At 38.2% G+C, this 13187-nt stretch overlaps 1 protein-coding gene across 8 annotated transcripts in view; it reads left to right on the top strand.

The window, feature by feature from the left end:
• The window catches only part of LOC133644590 (zinc finger protein GLIS1), a 256829-nt gene extending 245266 nt beyond the window's left edge, over positions 1–11563 (top strand). For 6 of the 8 annotated variants that reach the window (XM_062039209.1, XM_062039212.1, XM_062039208.1 and 3 more), the window contains 3 exons: positions 4354–4484; positions 9918–10079; positions 10152–11562. In XM_062039209.1, the coding sequence (XP_061895193.1) occupies positions 4354–4484; positions 9918–10079; positions 10152–10291 (433 nt within the window). In that variant the 3' untranslated portion in view covers positions 10292–11562. Of the gene's footprint in view, positions 1–4353; positions 4485–9917; positions 10080–10151 lie in introns of all 8 variants that reach the window. The other 2 variants (XM_062039213.1, XM_062039214.1) reach the window with 1 other exon arrangement.
• Positions 11564–13187: the final 1624 nt, after the last annotated feature.

Genomic DNA, 13187 nt, shown 5'->3' with positions numbered 1-13187 from the left:
GCCCCTCCCGAAAACCTCCCGGGGCAACTATTCTCCCGATTTCCACCCGGACAACATTATAGGGGGCGTGCCTTAAAGGCACTGCCTTTAGCGGCCTCTACAACCTGTCGTCACGTCCGCTTTTCTTCCATTCAAACAGCGTGCCGGCCCAGTCACATAATATATGCGGCTTTTACACACACACAAGTGAATGCAAGGCATACTTGATCAATAGCCATACAGGTCACACTGAGGGTAGCCGTATAAACAACTTTAACACTGTTACAAATATGCGCCACACTGTGAACCCACACCAAACAAGAATGACAAACACATTTCGGGAGAACATCCGCACCGTAACACAACATAAACACAACAGAACAAATACTCAGAACCCCTTGCAGCACTAACTCTTCCGGGACGCTACAATATACCCCGCCCCCCAACTCCGCCCACCTCAACCCCGTCCCCCTCCCACCCATCTTCCGAATTCGGAGGTCTCAAGGTTGGCAAGTATGCTCTAGTATACTCTGGACTGAAGCTGTGTGCCTTCATTGTTTTTGTTGCTTTTGTTTTGAGGCATATTTAAAAACAATACAAAATAATGCACTTTGTGAAAGTCAAAGTATAGTATTTCCCATAGTTGTAGTGGGTATCAGGATTATCTCAGGGAGAGCATGTCCCAAATTCCAAGCTGCTGTTTTGAGGCATGTTAAAAAAAATAATGCACTTTGTGACTTCAATAATAAATATGGCAGTGCCATGTTGGCACTTTTTTCCATAACTGGAGTTGAAGTTGTTCTCTTATTTTGGAAAACCTTGTTTTTGATTGATTGATTGAAACTTGTATTAGTAGATTGCACAGTACAGTACATATTCCGTACAATTGACCACTAAATGGTAACACCCGAATAAGTTTTTCAACTTGTTCAAGGCGGGGTCCACATGAATCAATTCATGGTAAAGTTACATTGTTTAATGCATCCAGCGGGGCATCACAACAAAATTTGGCATAATGTGTTAATTCCACGACTGTATATATCGGTATCGGTTGATTTCGGAATTGGTAATTAAGAGTTGGACAATATCGGAATATCGGATATCGGCAAAAAAGCCATTATTGGACATCTCTAGTCATGTGTGTAACCCAGGATTTTCACTGGATGCGGAACGGCGCCGCCACAACGACGGACTCTATCCATTTCCATTCTAGCCAAGGTGTCAGTTTCCACCGCTGCCATACCCCCAGCGCACGGCGCCACCATACACGCGCCGTACCACATCCCTGCACTAAATATACGCAGAGCTTCTCTTTTTTTATGGGTCGTCGCAACTCGGCGGATCATCATCATCATCATCATCAGCCGTTGTCAGTCCACTGCTGGACGAAAGCCTCAGCATGTTTCTGCCATAGTGAACGATCTCTCTTGGCGTACTCTTCATGCTGGTTATTAGCCTACACCTTCCACGCTGGCTTGGTGCGGGTTGGAAGGGGTATTTTATATCAGAGATCCTTCTCCTAGACTAATTGCCTTACTGGGCTGTTGAACTTAGTCTGTCCTGTTGGTTGTCCGCGCCCCAATTACCCAGGGACCCGCTCAGCTTTATGGCGCTGACCGCCCGCCAGTCACAAGAGAAGGTGCAAACGGTTCTTTGTGTGCATTTTATAGACGTTAGTTGGGACTCACTAACCCCACACACAACCTCCCATCTCATGCCTGGATGTAGTTTAACGTCATACCCAGAACGCACTCGGCGGATCATTTTAGCTAAAATGTGCTTGTGGGGGACAGAAAGTCATGCACAAACACAAAATAAATTATCCAGTTTACTTTCAAAATAAAGTACTTTGTGTTCAAGGAGGATCGTATTTTGCACTTTGAAATGTCCTAATGGTCGTGGACTGACCTGAAGTCAACTTGTCAAAGGTTTTCAAACGTGATTTCCCCTCGTTGACACAATTGGATTCTGACATGTCCAAAATCAAAGAATCATATTACAGGCATATCCTGGACAGCTATTTGGGGGCCTCTGTCAAATACCAGCTGACACGGGGCCGGGGAAGCAGGGAGTGATTAGCGGGAGTGAAATGAGATGTGTGTGTATGTGTGTGTGTGTGTGTGTGTGTGTGTGTGTGTGTGTGTGTGTGTGTGTGTGTGTGTGTGTGTGTGTGTGTGTGTGTGTGTGTGTGTGTGTGTGTGTGTGTGTGTGTGTGTGTGTGTGTTTGTGTACAACGCTCACCAGGGATGATGTTACTGTCGTGTTGTTTGCTACAAATAAAGAAAAAATGAAATAGTCGTTCTGCAAGGCAAAATGTTTGTCTTTTCTATGAGTCATGTTAAGTCAGTGGGTATTGATGGCCGGCAAAGCTTGAGACACCGTTCAGCAGTCATTGCATATCTCGAATGGCAAGACCGAGTTTATTTTCTCCTGCTCCTCTGGAGAGACAAAATAAACTGTTGGTGTTTTGCTTTACTATAACTACCCTTATGTGATTACACGCGAATTAGCGAGATCTGGTAAAAGACTGCTCTATTTCACTGCACGGTGGAACCGTGACAGTGCGCATCAAATCGGCGTTGGGGATTGGCGGAGACATTCCGTGGCGGTGCCGTTCAGCAGCCTTTACGCATCCAGTGGAAATCCAGGGCTACACCTCAGTTGCCGTCCGCCTGTTCTACAATATATGATACTAGAGGGATTTAAATCTTACAACCCCCAATTGGATTAGATACTGATTTGATTACATTTTCAATTCAAACCAGTTCTCGCAATACTTATTTGTCAATCGAGTTTATTTAATCAAAACTTGTGTTGTTGTAAGACTCAAATGCCTACTGAAAATTATATTAAAACCTTTTTTTAAAACAGCCCCCTCTTGGCTGCTGACGTATGACATACAGTTCAGTTCAGTTCAGTTTCAGTTTATTTCGAACATGCATGTACGATACGATGTAATGCATCACATATTTCCAGTTGTTTCATTACAGCACGTCCGAAAAGGAGTAGGAAGAAGCAGAGCTTATTTAATTCTACCCCTTTTCATTCCATAGCAATTTTATCCCATTTCCTTGTTCTCTGTAGCAGAACAGTGAATAAATAAATAATATATGAATAATATGCCATAGTAAGTAAACAAATACATTAATAATCTTTATCAAAAAAGAAAATATATATATAAATATATATTTATATATATTATATATATGTGTACAGCTCCACTAATGGACATTGGAGTGTTACTTTCAAAGGCAAAATTAAAGTATTGCTAGAAACATAATTTTATATGGGACTTTATTGTAAATTGTTGTACATGTTCCAAAAAGAAAAAAGCATAAAACACAGTATATTTAAATATACTAAATGTAAAAAAGGGAATAAATATTCAAAATAAGATCATTAAATGAAATCTAGTTTGGTTACGCCATCATGAGCGCAACAGAAGGTTGTAAAAGTTTCAACTACAATTCTAAATAAGATGTCAAAAGCAAACTGAAATTAAATACACACAGCTTAAAGATTGATCAATACCTATTTAAATTTAGTAATACATAAATATGATGATTTATCAAAATATAAAAGAAATATACCTGAACAGAACGCTCATGATGGTTCCACCAAAAAGTAACGCTATGAATCGCGTTTTTCCAAGTTTTTGGGGCATTTTTATGCTATTTCCAAGCATCTCCTTTTTATTATCGTTGATTTTAAATGGTCAAACTAATGCATATTATATATGCATGCCCTAGTAAACAAACAAAAAAGTCATATTTATTTTGATTGTTACATTTTGAAGTACATTTGTGCAGGTGGGTGCGAATGTACCCATTACCAGAGCTGTACACGTATTGATTCTTGAAAATTAATGAATCCATTAAAAAAAAATAGATAAGAATCGCGATTCGTAATCAATTTATCCCATTAACACCTCTATTCAATTAACTGCTGTGTCCGCTATAATTGCAGGGTGTGGTTTACAAAAGCAAATAACCACCGCGCCAGGGTCAAAAACATTGGTTGCTGTGGCTGTAGGAAACCTCCTGATGTAGTTTACTGTTATTACAACATTGGTTCAATTGCTGCTGTGTTATGCAAAATAATTTGGTGCAACTCATTTTTAAAGGTAAAATGTACCAACAGTATTTCTGCAAGAACAGCTTCCCTCATTCTCATTTTGGTTGCTGGAGTACATATAATGAGGTGCAGGCACAGGTTAACAAAAAAAAAGGAGCACGTAGACCAGAGCATATGGTCATCTCCACCACGTGGGTCATTAATTACCTGACCTACATGGAGGTCCGTAATCTGGCGATCCCGAAAGGAATCAATGAATGACAGATTGATATCTTGAACCCGTGTGTGTCCTCCATCCAGCGTGTCGGGTCCCCTCCTGTCTCCAGGGATGAAGGGAACAGGGACTCCACCTCCTCCGCTGGAAAAGCATCACGTCCAAAGTCAGCACAAGCTCTACGCTCACTATCACCACCATCAGGCTCCCAGCAACGGTAAGACAGAAAATGAAAAAGCGAGAGTGCAGTCTCGAGGTAGCTTTTACACTAATTGGTCGCTTTATTAGGTACACCTGCACCGTCTAATGGGGTGCAGTACCAGAGCTGTATCAGAAAAGTATTCATTTTATCTTACTTCTTTCTACAAAATGTACACTACCGTTCAAAAGTTTGGGGTCACATTGAAATGTCCTTATTTTTGAAGGAAAAGCACTGTACTTTTCAATGAAGATAACTTTAAACTAGTCTTAACTGTAAAGAAATACACTCTATACATTGCTAATGTGGTAAATGACTATTCTAGCTGCAAATGTCTGGTTTTTGGTGCAATATCTACATAGGTGTATAGAGGCCCATTTCCAGCAACTATCACTCCAGTGTTCTAATGGTACAACGTGTTTGCTCATTGGCTCAGAAGGCTAATTGATGATTAGAAAACCCTTGTGCAATCATGTTCACACATCTGAAAACAGTTTAGCTCGTTACAGAAGCTACAAAACTGACCTTCCTTTGAGCAGATTGAGTTTCTGGAGCATCACATTTGTGGGGTCAATTAAACGCTCAAAATGGCCAGAAAAAGAGAACTTTCATTTGAAACTCGACAGTCTATTCTTGTTCTTAGAAATGAAGGCTATTCCACAAAATTGTTTGGGTGACCCCAAACTTTTGAACGGTAGTGTATATATATTTTTAGGGCTCTCAATCAGTTAAAATATTTCATTGTGATTAACTATATTTGTCCATTGTGGTTAGAGTGTCCGTATGGATGTAGAATTGTCTCACATCAACTTATATATATCAATATGACATTAATACATATGCATATATAAATACATTTACAAATACAAATGTGATATACAAATAAATAAATAATTTGTAAAATAATCAAATTTGTATATTTATTAATATATGCATATGTCCATTCATCCATCCATCCATTTCCTACCGCTTGTCCCGTTCGGGTTCGTGGGGGTTGCTGGAGCCTATCTCAGCTGCAGAGGGTGGAAGGCGGGGTACACCCTGGACAAGTCGCCTTCTCATCGCAGGGCCAACACAGATAGATACATATATATACATTGTTAGCTAACTTTTATTTATGTTTATTTACGAGTTAGAATGCATTAAAAATACAGACATATGTGTATTAATGTCATATTGATATATATAAGTTGATGTGAGACAATTCTACTTCCATACGTCCGCCCTGAGATCGGTAGGTCGTGAGTTCAAACCCTGGTCGAGTCATACTAAAGGCTATAAAAATGGGACGCATTACCTCCCTGCTTGGCACTCAGCATCAAGGGTTAGAATTGGGGGTTAAATCACCAAAATGATTCCCGAGCGCGGCCACCGCTGCTGCTCACTGCTCCCCTCACCTCCCAGAGGGTGGAACAAGGGGATGGGTCAAATGCAGAGGTTAATTTCACCACACCTAGTGTGTGTGTGTGACTATCATTGGTACTTTAACTTGAACTTTTAACGTTTTAAGTAATCATGATTAATCGCAAATATAAGTTTTTATTTTTATTTTCAACAGGTGCACCTTATTACAATGTGCGCCCATCGTGGGACTGGACCATTTCTTCGATTCATGCAAATATTTGTTTATTAAACATTGTTTTTTTCCGTCTATACAGATGCGTCATTTGCATGCGTGTGTTTAGGGAGGACCCGGAATAAATGAGTAGAACATAAATATTAGGGCTGTCAAATTGTTATTTTGTTTTTAAATCAGATCAATCACATTTTGGAATTTGGATTCATCATGATTCATCACAGATGATTACTCGCTTGCACAGTTAAAATGTGTTTAAGAAAATACCCCAGTACTTGTACACAAAGGCAATGTTTTTTTCAGAATGTCATCCAGGAACATTTGTAAGTGTTTTACTTGCATGCAGGTCATTTATTTGCACAAAACCTGGTGACAGTTTTATCTAAAGTTTTTTCAGGCTGTATTTTGGAGTGAGATTCGCCAGCGAGCACACCTCGCTCATTTTTGTACTGAAGTATGCATTGATCTGATCACTGACCCTATAGCGCTTAAGGCAAAAGAGCTTGTACACTCAAAATTGCATGATTAATCCAAGTGTGCTCATGATTAGTGCAATGTTTTTTTGTAATTAATCACATGAGTTATCTAATACATACAGTGGTGATCAAAAGTTTACACACAATTGTAAAGAACATAATGTCATGGCTGTCTTGAGTTTCCAATGCTTTCTACAACTCTTATTTTTTTGTGATAGAGTGATTGGTCATACTTGTTGGTCCCAAAAAAAAATTCATGAAGTTTGGTTCTTTTATTAATTTATTATGGGTCTACTGAAAATGTGAGCAAATCTGCTGGGTCAAAAGTATACATACAGCAATGTTAATATTTGGTTACATGTCCCTTGGCAAGTTTCACTGCAATAAGGCGCTTTTTGTAGCCATCCACAATCTTCTGGTTGAATTTTTGACCACTCCTCTTGACAAAATTGGTGCAGTTCAGCTAAATTTGTTGGTTTTCTGACATGTACTTGTTTCTTCAGCATTGTTCACACATTTAAGTCAGGCCTTTGGGAAGGCCATTCTAAAACCTTAATTCTAGCCTGATTTAGCCATTCCTTTACCATTTTTGACGTGTGTTTGGGGTCATTGTCCTGTTGGAACACCCAACTGCGCCCAAGACCCAACCTCCGGGCTGATGATTTTAGTTTGTCCTGAAGAATTTGGAGGTAATCCTCCTTTTTCATTGTCCCATTTACTCTCTGTAAAGCACCAGTTCCATTGGCAGCAAAACAGGCCCAGAGCATAATACTACCACCACCATGCTTGAAGGTATGGATGGTGTTCCTGGGATTAAAGGCCTCCCCTTTTCTCCTCCAAACATATTGCTGGGTATTGTGGCCAAACAGCTCAATTTTTGTTTCATCTGACCACGGAACTTTCCTCCAGAAGGTCTTATCTTTGTCCATGTGATGTCATGAGTTGTAGATATTATTGAAAACTCAAGACAGCCATGACATTATGTTCTTTACAATTGTGTGTAAACTTTTGATCGCAACTGTATGTAAATACATTCCTGCTTAACCAGCAGGCACAAGACATTAAAACAACGTTGAGAACTTGTTGAATTAGGCCATGTTAGAACAACATGATTTTGGACGACGTTTAATTAATGTTGGTGTTCTGACGTTGATTTGACCATTGAAATTTGGTCATTTCCCAACCAACAACGTGGATCCAACGTTAGACAACAACGTTGTCTCAATTTACATCTATTTTGCAATGTTGTTTTAAAGGACCTGTAAGTACAAAACCCAAAAGCAGTGAAGTTGGCACGTTGTGTAAATCGTAAATAAAAACAGAATACAATGATTTGCAAATCCTTTTCAACTTATATTCACTTGAATAGACTGCAAAGACAAGATATTTAATGTTCAAACTGAGAAACAATTTTTTTTTTTGCAAATAATCATTAACTTGGAATTTAATGGCAGCAACACATTGAAAAAAGTTGGCACAGGGGAATTTTTACCACTGTGTTACATGGCCTTTCCTTTTAACAACACTCAGTAAACATTTGGGAACTGAGGAGACCAATTTTTGAAGCTTTTCAGGTGGAATTATTTCCCATTCTTGCTTGATGTACAGCTTAAGTTGTCTATGTTGTCGTATTTTAGGCTTCATAATGCGCCACACATTTTCAATGAGGGACAGTCCTGGACTACAGGCAGGCCAGTCTAGTACTCGCACTCTTTTACTACGAAGCCACGCTGTTGTAACACGTGGCTTGGCATTGTCTTGCTGAAATAAGCAGGGGCGTCCATGATAACGTTGCTTGGATGGCAACATATGTTGCTCCAAAACCTGTATGTACCTTTCTTAATGGTGCCTTCACAGATGTGTAAGTTACCCATGCCTTGGGCACTAATACCCCCCCATACCACCACAGATGCTGGCTTTTGAAGTTTGTGCCTAGAACAATCCGGATGGTTCTTTTCCTCTTTGTTCCGGAGGACACGACGTCCACAGTTTCCAAAAACTATTTGAAATGTGGACTCGTCAGACCACAGAACACTTTTTCTCTTTGCATCAGTCCATCTTAGATGAGCTAGGGCCCAGTGAAGCCGGCGGCGTTTCTGGATGTTGTTGATAAATGGCTTTGGTTTTGCATTGTCGAGTTTTAACTTGCACTTACAGATGTAGCAACAAACTGTAGTTACTGACAGTGGTTTTCTGAAGTGTTCCTGAGCCAATGTGGTGATATCCTTTACACACTGATGTCGCTTTTTGATGCAGTACCGCCTGAGGGATCGAAGGTCACGGGCATTGCCGCTTACGTGCAGTGATTTCTCCAGATTCTCTGAACCTTTTGATTATATTACGGGCCATAGATGGTGAAATCCCTAAATTCCTTGCAATATCTCGTTGAGAAATGTTGTTCTTAAACTGTTGGACAATTTGCTCACGCATTTGTTGACAAAGTGGTGACCCTCGCCCCATCCTTGTTCATGAATGACTGAGCATTTCATGGAAGCTGCTTTTATACCCAATCATTGCACCCACCTGTTCCCAATTAGCCTGTTCACCTGTGGGATGTTCCAAATAAGTGGTTGATGAGCATTCCTCAACTTTCTCAGTCTTTTTTGCCACTAGTGCCATCTTTTTTTAAACATGTTGCAGGCATTAAATTCCAAATGAGCCGATATTTGCAAAAAATAACAAAGTTTTCCAGTTTGTATCTTGTCTTTGCAGTCTATTCAATTGAACATAAGTTGAAAATAATTTGCAAATCATTGTATTCTGTTTTTATTTACGATTTACACAACGTGCCAACTTCACTGGTTTTGGGGTTTGTATAATCAACGTTGTATCAATGTCTTGCGCCTGCTGGGTCGGGTCCCAATGCTGAGAACTAATATTTTACTATACAATATTTCGCTACTTGAGGGCTCAGATATTAAAAACAGCTGTCAGTATGATGCACTGTGCCAAGTACAACCACAATAACAAACACAGCTTTTCTCTGGGATCTTAATGTGGGTCTACCTGGTGTAACTTTATCCGCACAAAGCCTTACAAGCTGATCCTCCTCAAATGCATTTTTAGGTTGGGTACGGTGGCGTCAGGAGTTTGAAAAGCATGTATTATCCAACAAAACAGTGTTTGGCTGTCTGAGACAACACGGCGAGCTCAGCTGTCACTGCGTGAACACTTAAAATGCTGTTTTGCACTGCGGAGATCAACACATGGACGCTCACCACCAATGTGGTCACACGTCCTGGAACGGTTCTCAATATCATTGTGACTCCTGTGGTCGAATCGGAGGGAAAACAGAGACAATGGCGACCAACTTAGTAACTTGAGTTGTGTCTTACAATAGCGATGGCCTTGGAAACCGTCCTCAGTTAAGTCTGGCTTCTGTTTTGCTCCGTCTTCCAGAATTCCAAGGCAGCTTTCAGAGCTGCTTCCACTTCGCAGACTCCTACCGGATGGAGCAGACGGTCAGCGGCGTCCACGCCTCCCCCGGAGATTCCCACGCCTACACTTCCCATCAGCACAATGGCTTCCATATGTCCTCCAGCAACTCTCTGGGCTCTGCAGGTGAGCCGTGCCCATCCCCTGTAAGTGCCTCCATGATGGTAGAAGGTTCATGCCCCTTTTACCTCCCTCCAGGCTTCAGCTTGACCCAGGAGCTGCAAGGCAGCGCAGGGGTGTGCCAGTTCTCCCCCGGCCCAGAGGAGGGCGCCTTCTTCCAGGTGGGAAGCTTCGAGCGCGGCCTGAACCACATCCCATCAGTGTACACCGAGTCATAGACCACCGACGCAACAAGCGAAAAAACACTGGAGCCTACAATGCCGTCCATCTACTTCCACTCCCTTCCCATAATCCACTTATTTTAAATTCACTTAATCAGGTGATTTATCAGCGAAGAAAGGTAAGCTAGATAATACAAATCCATTATATACAATATATCATACTGTTATATATCACCAATAAAAATTAAAAAATGACCAGAAATGAATACAAAATTATAAAAAATAGTTTATTTTAGTTTAATGTAATAGAGTCATTTTATGTTAGAAAATAAGTTAAGTAATAAAGTTAATAAAATGTCAAAGTGTAATTAAAAAAAATAAACAGACAATTCAGCACTTTCCCATTTAAATATACAATTATAATATGAGAGGAAAAAATACCAGAACTAATACAAAATTATTTTTAAAAAATTGTTAAATTAATTTTAATGTAATACAGTCATGTTCTGATGTTAGGTAATAACTCAATAAAAGGTTGGTGAAATTTCGAAATGTAATAAAAAATAAACAGACAATTCAGCACTTTCCCAATTCAATATACGATTATAATATGAGGGAAAAAAATACCAGAACTAATACAAAATGATTTTTAAAAAATAGTTAAATTAATTTGAATGTAATACAGTCATTTTCTGATAAGTAATAACTCAATAAAAGGTTAATACAATGTCAAAATGTAATAAATAAAAAAATAAACATACAATTCAGCACTTTCCCATTTAAATATATAATTATAATATGAGAAAAAAAATTACCAGAACTAATACAAAATTATTTTTTTTAAATAGTTAAATTTATTTTTATGTAAAACATTAATTTTCTGATGTTAAGTAATAACTGAATAAAATATAAAAAATGTAATAAGAAATGAAAAAATTCAGCACTTTCCCATTTAGATATTTAGGATGACAACCATGGCATTAATGACCCTATGAAAACAATACATTTTGCTACAACGTGAACACTACAAACTAATTAGACCATCAGTTTTTGGACTGAATCATCAAGAGACAAACGTATCAAACGTATCATGTTGCTGTGTTGGTTGTTTGTATTATTGTTTGCATTCCTGTATTTTTGTCTTATGGCTTTTATCCGCAACGCTTCTGCAACAATGCAAAGGAAACAACCAACCAGTCAGCTTTTAATAATATTGTGTGTATAAAATGTACAGTTTGTTTACACATATTTGATTGTTGAATGCAATGTCTCCATTCCAAAAATAAATACCTGAATGTACATGTAATTATGAGTTTCCATCTACCTGTGTGTGGACAATCATTTTTGCAGAGGCTTCCTGCCCTCTAGTGGACGCTGGTGAGTATTGCACACCACTTCATCATATCTTGCTTGTACAGTATGTCAACGTTTTACTTGTGCTTCCTCTTGTCCAGGTAACTGCGGTAGTAGAAGTTACTGGAGAGGTCAACAAACACCACAACGTTCTTGGTGTGGTCGTGCCGATGACAAATGTTGCAACATGACAAGGTGAGCAGTTAGTGGGGGGACATCATGAAACACTACATAGAATAGATTAGACAGAACTTTATTGAACCCTTAGTTAAAGTGTGTGCGCTTAGGGAAATTAGGGTTCCAGTCGCAGCAACACTGCATGCTGTATACAGGATAGTAATAATAGCAGCACAGCTTTCTGACAAAAAGTATATTTTATTTAAGCGTATTTTTTCATTGCAGCATGCAGGTTCTTTTATTTTCATTTACTATTGTAAGGTATTCACAGCGCTTCACTTTTTCCATATTTTGTGGCCTAATTCTAAAAAATCCTCAAAATTCTACAAGCAATACCCCATCAGTACAATGTGAAAAAGTGTTTTTTTAATTTCGTAAATGTATTAAAAATGAAAGACTTTAGGCTGCATCAACAAAGTATTCAGCGAAGCCTAAGAGTACATAAATACATGTTTTTTTAATTTTTAATAAATTGGCATAAATTCATAAAAAAAATACCTTTTTACGTTGTCGTTGTGAGGTATTGTGTGTAGAATTTTGAGGACAAAGATGAATATATCCCATTTTGCAAGGTTATTAGACATTTTGCATGTTTGGTTTTGGAGTTATGTTTGAATACATTTGTATTGATTTTTTCACATTATCTCAGGATTCTAAGAACATTACTCTCAAATTGAGTAAAACACTTGTTTTTTTTGTGTTTGCAAGCCTTAAAAAAAAGCATATGTTTTGAGTAAAACTCACAAAGATACAATATTTCAGGCATTATTAGCTATTTTGCAGATTTTGTTTCAATAGTTATGTTTAAATAACTGTCATATTGAGTAAAACCTAATTTCTGTTTTTGCAAACCTTACAAAAACACCTGATTCTAGTAAAACTCACATAGATACTTTAATACAGGCATTTTTAGACATATTGCATATTTGATTTTGGAGTTATGTTTATATAACTTTCATATTTATTATGACAGTTATACAGTCATATTGAGTAAAAAAACTGATTTGTGTCTTTGCAAACCTTACAAAAGATACATTTTCTAGTAAAACTCACAAAGATACATTATTTTGGACATTATTAGACATTTTACGAGGCTGTAACATAAAATGTGGAAAAAGTGAAGCGCTGTGAATATTTTCCGGTTTAGTCCTGTTAGTATTATTATACTTTTAACACAACAAGTGGCAGAATACTGTAAAAAGTAGTGGTGTTGATTTAAAAAAAAAATAGTATTCATGTTATATTATTTTTAAAGATTTAACTACAAAATTTAAACATAGAAAAATTTTTTAACAATTATTGTTTTCTAAATGATGTATTTGTTTACTTTTTGAGATAATGGTAATGTTTAAAGATGTCTTGAAAAGTTATTTTGAAGAGCACAATTCAAAATGCCCCAAAAAGAGTCAGGATTAAGAAGCAA

This window comes from Entelurus aequoreus, linkage group LG27, assembly GCF_033978785.1.
Source record: "Entelurus aequoreus isolate RoL-2023_Sb linkage group LG27, RoL_Eaeq_v1.1, whole genome shotgun sequence".
NCBI lineage: Eukaryota > Metazoa > Chordata > Actinopteri > Syngnathiformes > Syngnathidae > Entelurus > Entelurus aequoreus.
This window is presented reverse-complemented; position numbering and strand designations above follow the sequence as displayed.